This window comes from Trichomycterus rosablanca, chromosome 24 (genome assembly GCF_030014385.1).
Source record: "Trichomycterus rosablanca isolate fTriRos1 chromosome 24, fTriRos1.hap1, whole genome shotgun sequence".
NCBI lineage: Eukaryota > Metazoa > Chordata > Actinopteri > Siluriformes > Trichomycteridae > Trichomycterus > Trichomycterus rosablanca.
The window spans coordinates 12,881,872-12,900,138 of record NC_086011.1 but is presented as its reverse complement, the minus strand read 5'-3'; the positions used below and the strand labels follow the sequence as shown (position 1 = coordinate 12,900,138).

The 18,267-nt window shown below is 39.4% G+C and overlaps 2 protein-coding genes across 4 annotated transcripts in view; both read right to left on the bottom strand.

Moving 5' to 3' along the window:
- The window catches only part of fer1l4 (fer-1 like family member 4), an 84,216-nt gene extending 79,515 nt beyond the window's left edge, over window positions 1-4,701 (bottom strand). Inside the window, 2 exon segments of the mRNA XM_062986245.1 lie at window positions 3,293-3,348; window positions 4,623-4,701. Of these exon segments, the coding sequence (XP_062842315.1) occupies window positions 3,293-3,348; window positions 4,623-4,701 (135 nt within the window).
- A 1,230-nt stretch (window positions 4,702-5,931) lies between these two features.
- cpne1 (copine I) overlaps window positions 5,932-18,267 on the bottom strand; it is a 44,446-nt gene continuing 32,110 nt past the window's right edge. For 2 of the 3 annotated variants that reach the window (XM_062986207.1, XM_062986208.1), the window contains exons 8-16: window positions 14,693-14,791; window positions 14,505-14,591; window positions 12,769-12,828; window positions 12,546-12,679; window positions 11,459-11,513; window positions 11,325-11,376; window positions 11,089-11,222; window positions 8,789-9,025; window positions 5,932-8,194 (exon numbers count right to left, since the gene is read on the bottom strand). In XM_062986207.1, the coding sequence (XP_062842277.1) occupies window positions 8,081-8,194; window positions 8,789-9,025; window positions 11,089-11,222; window positions 11,325-11,376; window positions 11,459-11,513; window positions 12,546-12,679; window positions 12,769-12,828; window positions 14,505-14,591; window positions 14,693-14,791 (972 nt within the window). In that variant the 3' untranslated portion in view covers window positions 5,932-8,080. Of the gene's footprint in view, window positions 8,195-8,788; window positions 9,026-11,088; window positions 11,223-11,324; window positions 11,377-11,458; window positions 11,514-12,545; window positions 12,680-12,768; window positions 12,829-14,504; window positions 14,592-14,692; window positions 14,792-14,860; window positions 14,957-18,267 lie in introns of all 3 variants that reach the window. The other variant, XM_062986209.1, reaches the window with a different exon arrangement.

The window sequence follows — 18,267 nt, the reverse complement described above, 5'->3', positions numbered from 1 at the left end:
GCCAGCCGTCACATATTTTTTTAACTAAGGCTCATGTATTGTTATTAGACAGGACAACACAACTCGAGGAGGGTGAAATCTCCAATCCTTCCATAGAGTTACAAAGACCTGGCTAGGGTTATTTTTCCAGGGGAAACAAGAATAGTTAATTTTTACCAAGTGATAAGTGCTAAGTATTCAAAGATGGCTTTGCTATTTTATTACCTCCAGACAACAGGATCAACATTTTCTGACATGCCAAATTTAATCTGACAGTAATTATTAATTGCTACTATTAAGTGATTGCTGATGCTTTTAAGAACCTTATCATTTTTCTTTATAGCTAATCTGACAGCATACAGATCAATAAGAAGTATAAGATAGACTACAGTTAGTCAAGTTTAGACAAATTTCCATGTGTTTTTTTTTACAACAACCAACAATCTTGGAGGGTGAGACTAGCATGTGGTTTCCCCAGGACACATGGAGCTAGTCAAATGCATCTTTATAAGGTGTGGCACACGTAGTGTCCATTGGCAGATAAACACACAGTTTTGTTAAGTGGAAATTCCGCTAGCACACCAGCACTGAGATTCTAAACTCTCCGAGTTCGAATCTCAGCTCTGCTACTGGTTGGCTGGGCACAACTGGCAGCAATAGTCTGGGAAAAGGCCAGACTAAAAAAGGGGGTGAGGTCATACGCGCTATGTAAGGACCTCAGTTAGTAGATTGAGGCACCTTTGCAGAAGTGGAGGAACGCAGTGATCAGTGCATGACGTGCATGACTCTCCATGTGTGGGACTGGCCTCACGCATGAATCCACCGAAAGGAGTGTGTGTCAGGCAAATATACCCTCCTTGGACGTGATCCCCAGCAGTGGAAGACTAATTGGCTAAAGTACATTAATAAAATAGTTAGTGATGCAGGGTAATCTGAGAAGTACACATCATGAGCATGAGCATCATGTGCAGTCTGTGGTTCATGGACAAATTTATGGTCAAATTAACTTCCCAAATGTGATTTACCTGTCTAAAATGTTAACTAACTATTTAATGGCTTTTAGGCTCCCCATGTATTGATAAATACACCTATGGCACATTAATTTTGTACCGTTTAGACTAGGAATGGCCGGTTATACCTGACCAGCCAAAGCCTGACCATGTTCCGTATTTCATCTCTACATTTCTTAAGATTGTAGTTTCGTTTAACATGAGTTAAAGTTTAACTTAAGGGAGAGACAGAAGTGCAAACACTAAATATATCGTTCTGTGACTGATTGCAGAGTGCTAACAATTTACTGAATTGGGTGCGCACCTACTGTAAGGTGCCAAGAATGACTAAGCCTGTAGGGAGCGGTTTCTGTAATGAACACAACCACACCTCCACCCTGCCAAACATCGAAACTATTAAAAACGCAGTACATAGGAAGGAAAGAGGAAGTTCTGCCATTTTACACTGCTCTCAAGCTGTTTCTCAGGGAATTTGAGCGTTTATCAATCTACTTTTTCTCATGATTTTAATTTTAGAGCTCTTATTAAACAGCTGCTCCTTTGTTTATTCATTTTTAATAACCAGTTTATCTTTGCTGTGTTGGGTGGTGGTGGGTCTGGTACCCAAAATACACACAGACATGGGAAACCACACAGACACATTCCACAAAGATTGACCAGAAGCAAGGATGGAACCCAGGTCCCAAGACCCATGTTGCTCAGCATCACCCATTATACTAGCTGCCCTAACGTGCCATGACAAAGAGTTTTTGTCAAGCCAAAAGGTAACAAATCTGTGTGCTATTTATATTTTGAATCAAGTAATCTCGCATAAAATGTATTAGTGGGGTACCCAGGTGGCGCTCTCGGTCAGCTGGGCACCCCCTAACAGGCACAACTGGCAAGTGCCTTTAGCAGACAAAATTGGCCTCTAGTCTGCAGTGTGGGAAAAGATTGCATTAAGGGGTGGGGTCTTCAATTCAATGCTGTATAAAGACCCTGGTTGCCCAAGGCGCCTGTACAGAAGTGGAAGAGCGCAGAGATCGGTGCAGGCACAAAGTATGGGAGAAAATATACACCCTCCTTGGACACCATCGGGGCCCCCAGCAGTGGAAAATGGATTGGCTACGCTAAATTGGTAAATGCATAGATAAAAAATAAAATAAAATGTATTCATTATTTTACTAAAGTTGTAATTAATTTGAAATGATAGAAAATAACTAATCATTCATCTCTATCTAATAAAACAAACAATTGGTACACTATCATTTACAATCCAATATGAAAAAATGTACGTAAAACAACAGGCTGACAGTTTTCCAGTGTAAAAAATATATGTTGTAAGTAATCTAAAATTAGTATTGTTGCTTTTCCCTTTAGTAGTGAATGTCCTTTAAAGATCACACCAAAGCACAATATACAATGCTAAAGAAGGTTTAAAAAGTAAAACAGCAAAAGCCCTGCAGAAATTCTTCCAACATGTTTTCCCTATACAAAAAAAACTTGCTAAATAAACACTCATCTTAAAAATATATAAATAAATTGCTATATGACTTCAAAAGACTACCTACAGCATGGTAGAGCCAGGATTCAAACCCACAACCTTCCAATTAGTAACACACAGCTCTACCCACTAGGCTACCACTGTCCATAATATATGTGACTCTTTGGCAAACACCAACAGTCTTTGGCTGTAAAAACATCAGCACTAGACACCAACACTATGTAAAGCATTGTAAAGAAAGCCTCATGGTTCAAGGTTGCTTTTATTCTCCATTTCCAAAAAAGCTTTGTTTTGGAATGGTAAGATCAAGATACTGAGCGATGACTTGCAAGACATCCTACATTTGCCTAAAATTCTTCTATTCCTTCATTTAGTCATTACAATGTTAAACAATACTGTGAATTTATCTGCGTCTTTAACAGACATTAAAAAAAAGTGCAACTGATTGTGTTAATGGTTTTGATAGAATGTTTTTGGGTATTAATACAGTAAGATTTGTGATTTCACTTTAAGACTTAACTGTGCATACAACCTCTAGATATTGCATTCAGGTATTTTAACCACACCCAAGAGTTGTACATTATCAATTATAGATTATAAAATAAATGATTTGCTTACAATCTAACAGCAGCAGTTTGGTGGAGGAACTCCAGTGGCCCACACAGACCTTAGTGCCATAATAATAAGTTTCAAAGTATTTGGCATTTAAACTGATTGAAAATTGTGTATCTGAACAATAAAGGTGTTTGTATAACACATACGTTATGCTTTCATACAGTGAAGTAATAATCAGAGTCAGACAGCAATATATTTTACTTACCTCGTTAAAAATAGCAATGTTTTCGCATTGAAGAATCTTGGTTTTGTGTGTAAAATCTGTGCAAATAAAGATTTTAATAATCACATGGTACATCACAATACAAAGTGTATTAACTGGTATTTAATGGTAATATCATAGATACAGTGTATTTTATCTGCATTGGTAAATGACGTTTTTGTGTGTGTATACTGTATCTTTATGTAAGAAAATGTCCAGCGCATCAAGATCAAAAGTCTGCTCAAGTCTCAGAGCCTTAAATAATCAGATCGATTATATTTAACAAAAATTATAGATTAAAGTGTGTGCATGTGTGTGTGCGTCATGTTTGTTGTATACAGTGGTACCTTGAAACTCAACGTCAGTTGGTTCTGGGAGAGGCGTCAAGTTTGAAAGACGTTGAGTTTCAAGGTATCTTTTCCCATAAGGATGTATGGGAAACCTGTTAATGCGTTCCATGGTCCCGTGAAACTGCATATATTTTAGGCTAATGTAAAATAATGGGGTTGTTTTTGACACTAATACACTAATAATAACACAAATATAATATAAAAACAATGAAATAAAAAGCAAAAATGAACACCGAGCTGTAACACAAGTTTAAAAGTGAAACAGGTGAAAAATCCAGCTGAACACAGATACAATCTTTTTACCAGATTTTATGACTCAAATAACCGCTGATTTTATGATGTATGTCTCATGATGCTATGATGTTTATATTTTTTTTATATTTCATGATGTTTTATATTACTCTTTTTTCTGTAGCACTTTGAAATTCGTTTTCAAATGTAATGTGCGTTATAAATAAAATGTATTATTATTATTATGTGGAGCTTTAAGAGTAAATCGGATGGTTATTCCATACAAATGCAGTTTCGTCTCATATTCGCACTTTGATGACGTATTACCGCACCGCTCAACCAGAGCAAAGAACAAAGCGACTGTTCATTGTTAATTTAAAATTAAATAAATAAATGTTTAAAAAAACAACAAAATGAACACGTAGGGTTAAAGGGAAAAGATGAGTTACAAGGTACCACTGTATATTGCATTTGAAGCTACAAGACTATTGTGAAAAATACACGAAAGTAGAGATTAAGAGGGTCAAAAAGTATTGTTGCTCTTGCCATTACATTAAAATATAGAGGTAACTGTTCTTTTGAAACACTAGTGTATAAACAAGCTACAGTACATTGTTTTCATTTTAAAGTATCATGTATTTGAAACATTAATGTAGCAAAAAAATTATATTTATGCTCCTGTTTTGTTTTCTTTAATAAAAAAATAAATAAAAGCACCTAGGGTCAATTTAACAGGTATTTTGCATTCTTACCCCTAAAAGACAATTCCACTTTCCTGTCGTATTTCCCAGGCAGGTTGGAAATCCTCTTCAGATTCACAGTAATAGACATGCTTCAGTGATCCGGATTTATCAGCCCTGACAAAAAAACGTTCTCATTTTATCCTACTGAACATGTCGCTTCTTAAAGTCTACACTTTATCCAGACAGAATAAGAATCAGCAACTGTGTATCACTTGATGGATTGCTATAAAGTAACAGCGCTGCTGGACTTCTCAGGATCGTCTCCTGAATGAGGACTCCTCAGTTTAGTAGAGCAGTTTTAGTTTCTCTCCTCTGTTTGCACATGCTAATTAAACAGGTACGAAGTGCTAAGAGAACCTAACAAAGCCAACATATGACTAAAAGCAAACCTTCCAGGATGGAGTTCTTTACAGTTAAAGGAATAACTGACAGCAGTAAATATCTCTATTGATTAAACACAGAACAAGTTGTGCAATGTTAAAACAAACAACCGGTGGTTAAAAGACAGTCAACACCTATTTTATTAGAATGGTTTATTTATTTTTAACTGTAAAAATAAGGCAATTGGCACAGTGTAGCAAAGAAAACTACAGTCAGAAAGATTTGGGTGACAACTATTGTTTAGTGGGTGGTTTCCAATAAACAAACAAAAACATAGCAAAAGTAGCAAATAATAAAGACGTGCAAAAAGGCTAAGTTGTTTCCTCATATTCAACAATCTATTTGGACAGTTAGTCATAGCACAGTACTTGATTTGGCTGGAGATATCATTTTTATTGTTTAACTGCTATTTGTTTAGTAAAACATGCATATTGTATGTAAATACACTTGGAATGTATCCCAATCCCAAGTGAACATATACCAGGTTAAAGCTTTACTGGTGATTAATGTATAATAAGGTGCAAACATTAGCGCATATATACACCGATCGGCCATAACATTAATCCACCTCCTTGTTTCTACACTCACTGTCCATTTTATCAGCTCCACTTACCATATAGAAGCACTTTGTAGCTCTACAATTACTGACTGTAGTCCATCTGTTTCTCTACATACTTTTTTAGCCTGCTTTCACCCTGTTCTTCAATGGTCAGGACCCCCCCAGGACCACCACAGAGTAGGTATTATTTAGGTGGTGGATGATTCTCAGCACTGCAGTGACACTGACATGGTGGTGGTGTGTTAGTGTGTGTTGTGCTGGTATGAGTGGATCAGACACAGCAATGCTGATCACTGAAGAACAGCATGAAATGGGGCTAACAAAGCATGCAGAGAAATAGATGGACTACAGACAGTAATTGTAGAACTACAAAGTGCTTTAATATGGTAAGTGCAGCTAATAAAATGGACAGTAAGTGTAGGAACAAGAAGGTGGTTTTAATGTTATGGCTGATCAGTGTATATATCTCATATATAGTGCATAACGAAACACACATGGTTTAAAATTTGATTTTTTTTTTTCCAGCAATTGACACAAACTCAAATACAATACAATTCAATTCTTCACATCGTGTCCTTTCCAGCACAAGCTGATGGTTATTTAATTACTTTCTATTTATAAAACTATTTTGCAATAGAAAAGCTATAAAGCATGTGCAATTATTATAGAATGCCAAAAAGATCTCTTTTACTACAAAAATAAACAGATAAGGCACCAATATTATCAATAATGTTCAATATATTGTTATATGTTAAAAAAGAAAAGAAAACAACATGCATGATAATACATGATACATTTTTTTAGTTGGTTTAGTTTAAAGTGGTTTTATAATGTAAACAAGTGCATTATTAAAATAGTACGCATCTGATAATCTAACCTTTGGCTCTAGCTACTTCGAACTATGATGTTTAGATTGATTGTGAAATGTATGTAATGTTATAACATTTGTTATATAATGCCATTAATAAATTGGAAAGTACAATGAGTTGCATTACACCTCCTCCATTCACCACATACGATCACATACCACAGGGACAGTGGTAGCCTAGTGGGTAGAGCTTTGGGCTATCAATTGAAAGATTGAGAGTTTAAATCCCAACTCTGCCATGCAGCCACTGTTGGGCCCTTGAGCAAGGCTCTTAACCCTCTCTGCTCCAGGGGCACTGTACAATGGCTGACCCTGTGCTCTGACCCCAGTGACTATACATGTGAATATGTATATATGAAAAATAAAGGAATACTAGGCATTTTATTCTAAAAGTGGAATGACTCCAACATTGCAACCTGATCGATCCAAACCAGCTGTTTATACTGATAATCTAACGTACATGCAAAAAAATAAAAAGTGATTCATATGCCTCATATAAAAATGATTTTTAGTTTACTAAACCACAAACCTAATTATTAACTGTCCATTGGCAGCATTTGTAAGACATTTTACAAAATTTGGCTAAAATGAGATTATAGGCTGCTGAAGAAAGTTGCACTACATGTCTGTTTTGGGGGTTGAAAAAAACGAGAAACTCAGTTCTCTGCACATTCTTTATTTTGGCAAAGGTGGGGGCGGAGGGGGTTCAGTTTATCGCTCTTTTGTTGCATCAGATTGTGTATGGATTAGCTGTACTTGATAATTGATAGTCTTACCATGATAATATAAAGATTGTACCTAGTACTGCCATTGCAATTCAATGCTGTTAAATAATGATTTGACCCAGGTGGCATAGTGGGATATTCCACTAGCACACCAGCGCTGAGATTCTGAACTCCTCGGCGTTGCCACCGGTCGGCTGGGTGCCATCTAGCGGGCATAATTGGCAGTGCCTGCAGCAGACACGGCCTGCAGATGACCGGACTATGTGGGTGGGGTCCTTAGACGCTGTGTAAGGACCCTGATTGGCAGATAGAGAGGCACCTGTGCAGAGTGCATAGGTGAAAAAGGGTTCCGCAAAGGGCTGGGCGCGAGTCGTTGGAGGCGTGAGCAGCAATATAGCCACCTCGACTGCAATCAGAGATCCCACAGCAGCGGAAGACAAACTGAGAAAATGCATAAATAAAATGCAAAATGATGCTGGAATGATTATAATACAGAATGTCAGAATGCATGTCATGTTCAGGTGATGTCATAAGGTCATTATTGAACCAATGTCAATGTACAGCATTTTGGAATATTATAGAGCTCTCTCTCTATAAATGCCTTTTAAATAGCATGGCAGAATAGCATGGCTGGTAATGTCATGGCAATCCAGAACTCAAATATCTAAACCTATAAACTAAATACTTCAAGCTTTGGCAAGTATTTAAATGAGTTTTTAAGCATTTTGCTATAAAATTTGTGTTATTTTTGTATGTAATGTACATTCTTAGAAAGAGGCACAGCGAAAAGTGAACAAGAAATCAAAAGAACTAAAAAAATAGAAAATATATTTAAGATTATAAAGAAGGCTATTCATATATAGTGAATTATTTGCATTGCATAATACAAAACAGACCTTTACACTGATTTTTTTTTTTTTATCCCTACAAAACTCTATTTAGAAGGAGTGGGAGGGTTGACGGGGCCCAGATTCCTCATTTTGAAGTATGACACCAGCTGAGTGGGCACTTCAGCAAGAACAGTCTGAGCCAGAGCTTCTTTGGGTGCCTGAGGAAGAAAAAAAAGAGAGAGAACACAATGTTACAATATATGTTTTCCTCCCGATTTAGAGAACTTAATTTGTCTTCCGCTGCTGAGGGATACCGGATTGCATCCGAGGAGAGCACGTCACTGCACGAGCACATCGCCTCTTCCCAGGGTCCTTACACAGCATATGAAGACCCACCCACACACAGTCCCTGCCCTGCAGATACGGTGGCCAATTAGTATCTGCTGCAGGCACTGCCAATTATGCCCCCTAGATGGGGTCCAGCCGACTGGTGGCAACGCCAAGTTTCGAACCGAGGAGTTCAGAATCTCGGCGCTGGTGTGCTAGCAGAATATTTATTTATTTATTTATTGTTTAACACATTGGTCATTTTGATGGCAAGATAAGTACCTAGGATTATGCACAGGTTCTTTATTCATGTTCTTCGTCTAGTGTCCTTTCTGTGTTTAGTTCTAGATGTGTATTATCAGTCTTGTATTTTTCAAAAAAATTGATCAGAGTCTATGCTTTGGTTTTGCTAGCGGGCGCCGCTAAGTACAGATTTAAAAAATACATTTTGGTAATGCAATCAGTCACAAAAATGAAAGACTTACATTGGCAAAATTTTTGTAAGGCACAAACTGCACTATATCTCTGGAAGCTGCTTCTCCGCTGGGAGACCTAAGGACGCCGTTATCGCCGTCAAGCACCTCCATGGCTTTGAAGTCTGCCTCGCCAACACCCACGATGATTATGGACATGGGAAGCTTGGAGCTGTTCACTATGGCCTGCTTGGTTTGGTCCATGTCGGTGATCTCTCCATCGGTTATGATCAGCAGCACAAAGTATTGCTGAGAATCAAAATATGAGACAAAACAATAAAAAAAAGAGCGCTGAGATTTGCAGAAAAAGATCCTAATAGTACTGTACATTTATGTATGACAAAAACTCATTCCATCTGCCCAAAATTATTATTATGGAAAAGAGTTCTACAGACAGAACAGTCTAGTATCAGCACTCTTTTACTATAAGCCATTCTCTTGTAATACGCTGTTGTTACACATGCCTTTGACACCAACACTTCTCTATACCGTGTTTTTTCAAATAGCTCAGAATGAAAAATAATAATTACATAAACTTATATGCAAACGCCCCCTTGTGGAGGCTTTATGTTATTTTGTATAGAGAGAGTAAGATGCATTGGGTGTTGGGTCGCTTAAAAATAAAAAAAAGCTTGAAAAAACCTCGCCCTATTCTATGAAGACACAGGCTTTGAACTTTGCGATGGTAAAAATCAGGATGGTTTCCTTTTCTCTTTGTCTCAATGAATACCACACCCATTATTTTAAAAACAATAGAAATAGGTGGACTCGTCAGACCATGACACTTGCTGCCGATGGTTTTCCAAATAATTTCTGAGCCAACTTGGAAAGATTAATCACAGGATGCTGTTTGATATACGATTCTCCAAATCTTTTATTCATTTTATAGACTGTGGATGAACTAAATGGTATTCTTTACAACTGTGCATGGAAAAATGTTGTTCGATATTCAACAAGGTAATACAATTATGAAAAACATATTATAACATTTGACATTATTCCTGGTTTCAATTTGCCCCATCCCAACTTTTTAGAATGTGTTGCCGGGCTCAATTAAGGAATTAGCATATACACAGATCAGCCATAACATTAAAACCACCTCCTTGTTTCTACACTCACTGTCCATTTTATCAGCTCCACTTACCATATATGAGCACTTTGTAGTTCTACAATTACTGATGGTAGAGAGTAGGTATTATTTAGGCGGTGGATGATTCTCAGCACTGCAGTGACACTGACATGGTGGTGGTGTGTTAGTGTGTGTTGTGCTGGTATGAATGGATCAGACACAGCAGCACTGCTGAAGTTTTTAAATACCGTGTCTGCTCACTGTCCACTCTATTAGACACTCCTACCTAGTTGGTCCACCTTGTAGATGTAAAGTCAGAGACGATCGCTCATCTATTGCTGCTGTTTGAGTTGATCATCTTCTAGACCATCAGTGGTCACAGGACGCAGCCCACGGGGCGCTGTTGGCTGGATATTTTTGGTTGGTGGACTATTCTCAGTCCAGCAGTGACAGTGACGTGTTTAAAAGCTCCAGCAGCATTGCTGTGTCTTATCCACTCATACCAGCACAACACACACTAACACACTGGGAGAGTCCTGACCACTGAAGAACAGCATGAAAGGGGGCTAACAAAGCATGCAGAGAAACAGATGGACTACAGTCAGTAAGTGTAGAACTACAAAGTGCTTCTATATGGTAAGTGGAGCTGATAAAATGGACAGTGAGTGTAGAAACAAGGAGGTGGTTTTAATGTTATGACTGATCAGTGCATTTACAATATTTACAAATCTTAATGTTGCTTCAACTTTCCAATTCACCACATTAAGCCAAATAAGCCTGTGCTTACTTAAATGAAAATGTCCATCATTTTTTTGTCGGCTGCTCCCGTATTTAGTGGTCACCACAGAGGATTTGGTCCGCATATCAGACTTGGCACACTTTTTACTCCAAATGCCTTTTCTGGCTTTCTTTCCCTCTTACTTGCATCTGGGGTTGGGACCCACACTGAGATGGCTAGGCTGTTTAGGCCACCCTCCATCGACGTTTGCCAATCACATTCGTTCAGATGCCCAACTGGCCGTTAGCACCTGTGAGATTCAAACCCCGGATCTCCGAATCTCAGCATCAGTGGGCTAGCTTACTTTACCTCTGAACAACCCAAGTGCCCCTAAATTAATAAATATAAATTAATAAAGCACTAAATATTTGTGGAGTGAAAAACTAGTAATCAAGAGCAGAGAAGCACCATTTATTAATCTGTAAAAACTACTAAGCTCTGGTTTAGTGCTTGGTGGAAACTCACTGATGCGGTTGGCTGCTGAGCTGCTGTGGAGGCAATGCGAGACACGTGGTTAATGATGGGAGAGAAGTTAGTTGGGCCATACAGCCGGACCTGTGGCAGAGCAAAGCGATACGCCTGCACGACACCCTCCACTCCTGCAGAGACAAAAAGTCATAAACAAAAGGTAGATGAAGCCAGTCTTAAACACTATCATACATAAAACTCCTAGAAAGACTGTCGAAACTAAACACGCTTACCTTGGCAGTACGGGCTAGTGGTATTGAAATTTAGCGCAAACTCATGTGAAACCTGAAGAAGAAGAAAAACGTTTATTTGTGTGTGTTTAGAGACATTTTCTTTATACAAGGGAAGGCTCACTGATGTTACTAACCTTGAAATCTGGAGGCACCTGAGCACCAAATCCAAATGCAGGAAACAATTTATCCCTGTATAGTCAGAGAAAAGCACATTAAGTGATCTACAGTGCTACCTAATTGTGCTAAAGACAAAAATAAAGCTGAAGGATACATTCACTTTGCAGCAAAATGCTCTTCAAATCTAGGGCCTGTCACTATATAATTTATTGCACACAGAATTGCCATATAGGTAGTTTATTTTTGTACTGCAGCAAGTGCCAGAAAAACTGGTACACCAGTCTGATACTCAGTAGGCCCCCATGGGAGTGTAGGACTACACGAGTACGCAGAAATGAAAACCATACTTTCTGCAGAATGGTCCACAATTCTGTGTTGTATGGCATCCCAGATGTGTTCGATAACACTGAGATCTAGCAACTTAGTTAGCCTCAAACCCATAATCTGGCATCTCTAGACTTGTTTGGCGGCTTGCTGTACAGTTGGCGGGGGGCCAAACCCATCAGAATGAATGCAGGACATGAACAGGTGTAACCCGTCAGACAGAACGCACACATAGCGTTCACCTGTCAGAAACGTTTGTAGACGTACAAGGGGTCCCATGGATTGCCAGCTTAACAAACCCATACCATTATGGAGCCACCACCTGCCACTACAATCCCTTTTTTCTGGCACTTCAGTTTATATAATGCTTAATAGCAAAATCAATTTAGATAGTTCATGAGAAATAAAACCACCAATTTTTGTCCTGCTACATTTATACATTAAATAACAGTTATCATCTTCTGCTGCATGCAAATGAAATATATTAACACAGGTTTCAGTTATATAGTCTCTTGTGGAGTAAACAGGGTTCTTTGATTTGCAAAAAATTGGCAAACTTGCAGGCATCACAGAGATTTTGAGTTTAAATATCAGAAGGTGCTGTCGACCTGGCCAGGTACTCATACAGACATGACTGGCTTTGCTTAAGTTGAATTTATTGCCACTGCACATTTGAGCCCTCTGCTGTCTGTTAATTTCCATGCCAGATTAACAAAGCCGTACATTGCTGCAATGTAAATGCAGTAACACATAATATAAAAAACTAAAATCTGCTCTTACACATCATAGTCCTGGACAACCAAGCCCACAGACCAAAGGGCACTAAGGTACTGGTTCACACCATTAGGACTGAGGTAGTGCAGAGATTCAGGTGAACGTGGGTCTCCGTTAGAGCCGGTGAAGTCGATCCCGACCTACAAATAGAAACAGTTCACACAGGTTCACACAAAGCTTTCAAAAACATGTTATTATTGGTATTAGCTTGATTATACAGTTTTCTTACCGTAAAATTAACTTGGCAGCCTCCCATGATGTAATCCAGGAATGTGTACTGAGCCTCTATCTGGAAATGGTAAAGACAGACATTGTAACACCAGATAAAAAAAAAGATTAAGAATTTAAGGTATCACCACTGAGGAGGCACAGCCAGAAAGAAAATGCAATTTTTTTCATCCGAGAGGTCACTAATACTTAGGCTGGTTATATTTAAGGAGTATTTTACAGCTATTGGAACAATATTCCACCGATACTGAGTGTAGATCCTGTTTATTGATTAAAAAAAGTCAATAGCGAATTCTTTCCAATTTATGTAGATGTTTTAACGCCATGTTTACACAGTGGTTATATTCAGGGCAGGAAAGGTAGGTAGTTCCCATAATTCAGTTTATAGTCCTTGTCAAAAGTTGTTCTTTAGATGCACTCCTTTAGACCAACTTTTTCCAAAAACTTGAGGACTGTTTTCATTTTCAGCTTGATTAAAGATTTTTCTCATAGTCTTTGGTATTGTGATGGATTGTCGACGCTGTAAGTGTTTAGAATGTTCAGTTACTATATGTTTAATTGCAATAGGTATATGGCGGGTATCACAGAGTGGAGTAGCTTCCCCTCTTACAAGAGGTGTGTGTTAACCTTGTGTGTCCGGTGTGGCATATCTGGTATAAACCACCTGATCAAAACGTTTTTCTCAAATTCTTTCTAAAGCTGGCCATTCTGACCAGCCAATACTTGAATAACTAGCACTTTATCACCTACAGAAAAGCTGCTGGTCTTTAAAAATGGTGTAGATTGACCTGAATATCAAACCAGCTAAATAAATAAGGCAAAACTACCACCTTAACTGCTACATTTAGTCGTGTATTGCCAAGCAGTAGTTACACATTTCTATTTTTACAAATGTTACAACACACACCAGCCCACTAGTAGATGCAAGTAGAGAGCCCACGTGACATCCGGTGTTTTGTACTTTTTTTCAAGAATATTTTTACTTGAGATTGCCTTTGAACTGACAATACAGTTCATGGCAAAAGCATATGGACACTTAGCCATGAGGTTGTTGGGCAATAGTTAATAGTTATTTGAAGCTTTAACAGCCTTAAAGGGCTTTTTACTTGATTTGGAAATTTTTAAGTTCTGTGCAGCCAGTCACATCAAATTTCAAATCACATTCATATATACCAGTTAGCAAATAGTGTGACAAACACCTGACCTTAATAATCAAAATACTTTTGGCCATAAAGTGTATGTTAAGCCTAATTTACATGGAACACATATAACCATTCCTCTGCACAAATCAAGTAAGTTTTTATTTTAAAAAATATTAAAAAGTGTGGCTTTCCATATGCAATACAGCTGTGTGAGAACAACACTGGCAAGTCATATTAATTTGCCTGACTTTTTTCACCTCTACTGCTGCACACCTTCACTCCTGACCAAGGAGGGCCATAACTAACATGCCCCCTCTGACACGTGCAGTAGCCAACCATTATCTTACTTGCAGAAGTTGGGTTCGTATAGGGATTCGTATCACGCACAAAGAATCACACACCAATCGTCATTATCCCCACCACCACTCTGTGCAGTCACCACCGTTTAGCCAGCGGTGATGAGGACCAGACGATTATTGTCCATAGAGGCACCAGGCTGGCCATTAGCAGAGTGGAAATTCAAAAGATGTCAGCGCTGATGGCACAAGCGCTAAACATGATTAACATACAAGTGCTTTGATTACAGTTTACACACCTTGCAATATTTGATGCGGACCACACCGGAGTTCTTGTAGCTCTTTTTTTTCTTCTGCTTTTCTGGATGAACACAATCAAACTCCACCTGATAACAATAACAGAAGGTTCATACAAGCCCGACTATAAATGTGACTATATTTAATCTAATATAGAAAATGAAAAAGATGTGAAAATGGACAGTCTCACCACAGAACCACTCTCTACTTTCTGAAGCTCAGTCACGTTAGTTTGAAAAATGCCAATGAGATCATGTGAGCCATCATTATCATAGTCAGAGCAGTGGACCTATGGAGAGAGTCAGAAAGGAGAAAGTGTTTAAAAAAAAAAGAATAGAGGAAGCTGAGCCCTGCTCACCCCCTGGTCCTTTGCCTCTAGTAGTTTGGTTGAAGGGCAAGTGAATTCTCCTATCAGGTCAGAGCTGGAGTCGTCGTCCTTATCATAACAAGCCACCTAGATCGGCAAGACAGACAGGTCATCAAACCAACTCATCACCACCAGCAGCGACATGATGTGACAAATCTGCCAGAAGTAATTTTTTTTTTCTTTTTCTCCAAATTTTTAGCGCATCCAATTTCTGCCCGTCAATCGTCCTCTAACTAATGCTGGTCCCCGCTCCTGATTGGGGAGGACGAGGCTGCTACACGCCCCCTCCGACACGTGCAGAGCAATCGAACATCTTATCACCTACACTTGATGAGCGCAGTGCAGTACAGCGCTGTGTACGGAGAGCCACACCCTCTACCGCACTCCTTTCCCATCTCCGTGCAGGCGCCACCAACCAGTCAGCAGAAGTCGTAATCGCACTAGTCTGGGAGAGAGAGTCCCCATCCGGCTTAATCCCACCCCTATCTGAACAACAGGCCAATCGTTGTTCATGTGGCCAACTCGGGCAGAGCGGAGATTCGATACTATGTATTCAAGATCTCAGCTCTGGTGAACAGGGTGTGATTTTACTGCTGCGCCACCTGAGCGGCAGCTGCCAGAAGTAATTTAATTTCACGCAAGTTGGCACCAATGTAAACTGAGCATGGTGGAACATTTTTTTATTCCCTCTGCTGTGTTCTGAACAGATACATGTTTCTACTTATAATCAGTAAATGCAATATATTAGTTGCAATCCTTCTCTTCTTATGTAGCCAACATGACAAGATCGTGCCGGTTCCTCGTCTATAACATCAAGAAGATTCAATCATTTCTCTCCATGGAAGCCACTCAGATTCGTCCATTTACATTTTACATTTACATTTTACATTTACATTTTCTGCATTTAGCAGACGCTCTTATCCAGAGCGACTTACAGAAGTGCTTCCATAGTAAACATTTCATTTCTCTAGGTTAAGTAAACAACAGTCGAAGAACACAAATCTGCTGAAACCCGTTAGAACCAAAGTGGTGTTTTTTTTTTTTTCATCCAGTCACTTGTAATCTCACGGCTGGACTACTGCAACTTCCTCCTGGCAGGTGCTCCAATGTCCACTATTAAACCCTCACAACTCATTCAAAAAGCAGCTGCTCGCCTGGTTTTTAACCAACCTAAACACTGCCACGTCACCCCACTGCTGGGTTCTCTTCACTGGCTTCCTCTAGCTGCACACATTCAGTTTAAAACACTGATGCTCACCTTTAAAGCCATAAATAGACTAGTGTCAAACTACCCTAGAGTACTCATCCCAGCCCGCTCTGTACCATGCATCGTCCGAACCACTAGTCTCGCTCGCCTTGATCCTCCATCAGAACTCGAGGAAGACAAGCATCAAGGCTCTTCTCTGTACCAGCACCCAAGTGGTGGAACGAGCTTCCCTTGTCTGTACGAACATCTGAGTCTCTCGCTGTCTTCAAAAGGCGATTAAACACCCACCTATTTACTAAGCACTTAAACTGAGAACTAACGTGTACTATCTAACGATCTTATTTCCTTAAAAAAAAATTATAATAATAATTGTTCTAACAGGGTTTTAGCAGATGTGTTCTTGGACTGTCCGTGTACTTAAACTAGAGTAGGAAATTATTACTGTGGAAGCACTTCTGTAAGCCGCTCTGGATAAGAGTTCTGTGCTACCGTGCCCCGTCCACAATGACATGGTTTGATGAGTTTGGTGTAGAGAAACTTTAATGGCTTGCTCAGAGCCCTGAACGCAGCTCTACAGAACATCTCTGAGATAGGGATGTCCCGATCACGTTTTTTTGTTCCCGATACCGATCCCGATTATTAATTTTGAGCCCGATCCGATACCGAGTCTCAAACCGATACTTGTATTTTCTAGATATTGTCTAGATAAGAACTGGATAATACTGTTCACACAGTGCACACTTTAAGTACATTACAGTTATTCAAATTAATCCAGTGTATATATTTTTTATTTTATTTAAATTTTTACCCCTTTTTCTCCCCTTCTAGCGCATCCAATTGTTCAATTAGCATCGTGCTTCCTCTCTGTCTATGCCGAACCCTGCCCTGACGGAGGTGATTGAAGCTAACCCGTATCCCCTCCGAAACACGAGCAGCAGCCAGATGCATCTTTGCCACCCACACGTCGACGAGTTTGGCGCCACCTAGCGTTGCATGCGGAGAGACACACCCTAAGGGCACCCTCTCCCATCTCTGTGCAAGCGCCTCCAATCAGCCGGCAGAGAACGCAATCGCATTCTGACAGAGAGAGACCCACATCCGGTTCTTTGTCCCACCCCCCACATGAGCAACCGGCCAATCGTTGCTCATATAGCCACTCAGCTTCGAACCGGTAAAGCAAGGCTGGATTCGATACCACGCTCTCAGAATCCAGCCCTGGTTGCAGCGCGTTTCTTTTTACCGCTGCGCCACCTGAGCGGCATCCAGTGTATATGTTTAACAACTAAATAGCTCTGCAGTGCTGTAGGAAAAATGCTGCATCCAAGCTATTGGCTTAATGTTTTGTGTTTTTACAAAATCAATCAAAATGAGTGAGATGATTACAGTTTTACTTTACATTCGAAGAACAAAAACCTGTTTAATGCAGTGATACACTAAAAATGAACAGAAATCTGTGTAGCAGCTTAACTTGAACATAAGAAAAAAAGTTACTTAAAAGCAGTACAGTAAAACCTGAATACCAAAATAAAATGGAAAGGCTCTTTTGTTATGAAGGAAAGCCAGTTTTTAAAGTGCTTGTATTGTGACAATGGTTTGATGGACGTTTCTATGCGAAGTGAGTGTGTTTTGACCCTTTGGGGCTTCCATAGTGCATGGAATGGCGTGCTTGACTAGCTGTCCGCTATTCGGTACCGTAACAGAAGAAGTTAATAAAGTGTTAAATGCTCCTGACAATATGTGAATATACTGTGTATTTATTTCTTTATTAAACGAGTGCATCACTACGTTGTTTTGTAAACCGGTGTGATTCTTGACTCACACACCATATAAACGGTAAAATTCTACAGTAATGAACGCAGCTCTGCTCCCACCGCCTCGTGAAACGCTCACATTGCAGACGTTACACTTCACTGCTGGACTTGTTTCACTTTCCAATTTAAAGTATTTCCACACAGCGGACATGCTGATGTTAAACAAAAGATCGAGATTACGATCGGGTTTAGTAAAGCCGATTCCGATCAGTTAAAAAATGCCTTGATCGGCCCCGATCCCGATCTTTGAGATCAGATCGGGACATCCCTAATACTGGTGTATTAATTGCAGGCCAGGCCTTCTTGTCCAACATTAGACCAGGCCTTTAGACCAATTTTAATGCTCCCTTTCCCATTGTAGGCACTTTCAGTTGAGGACA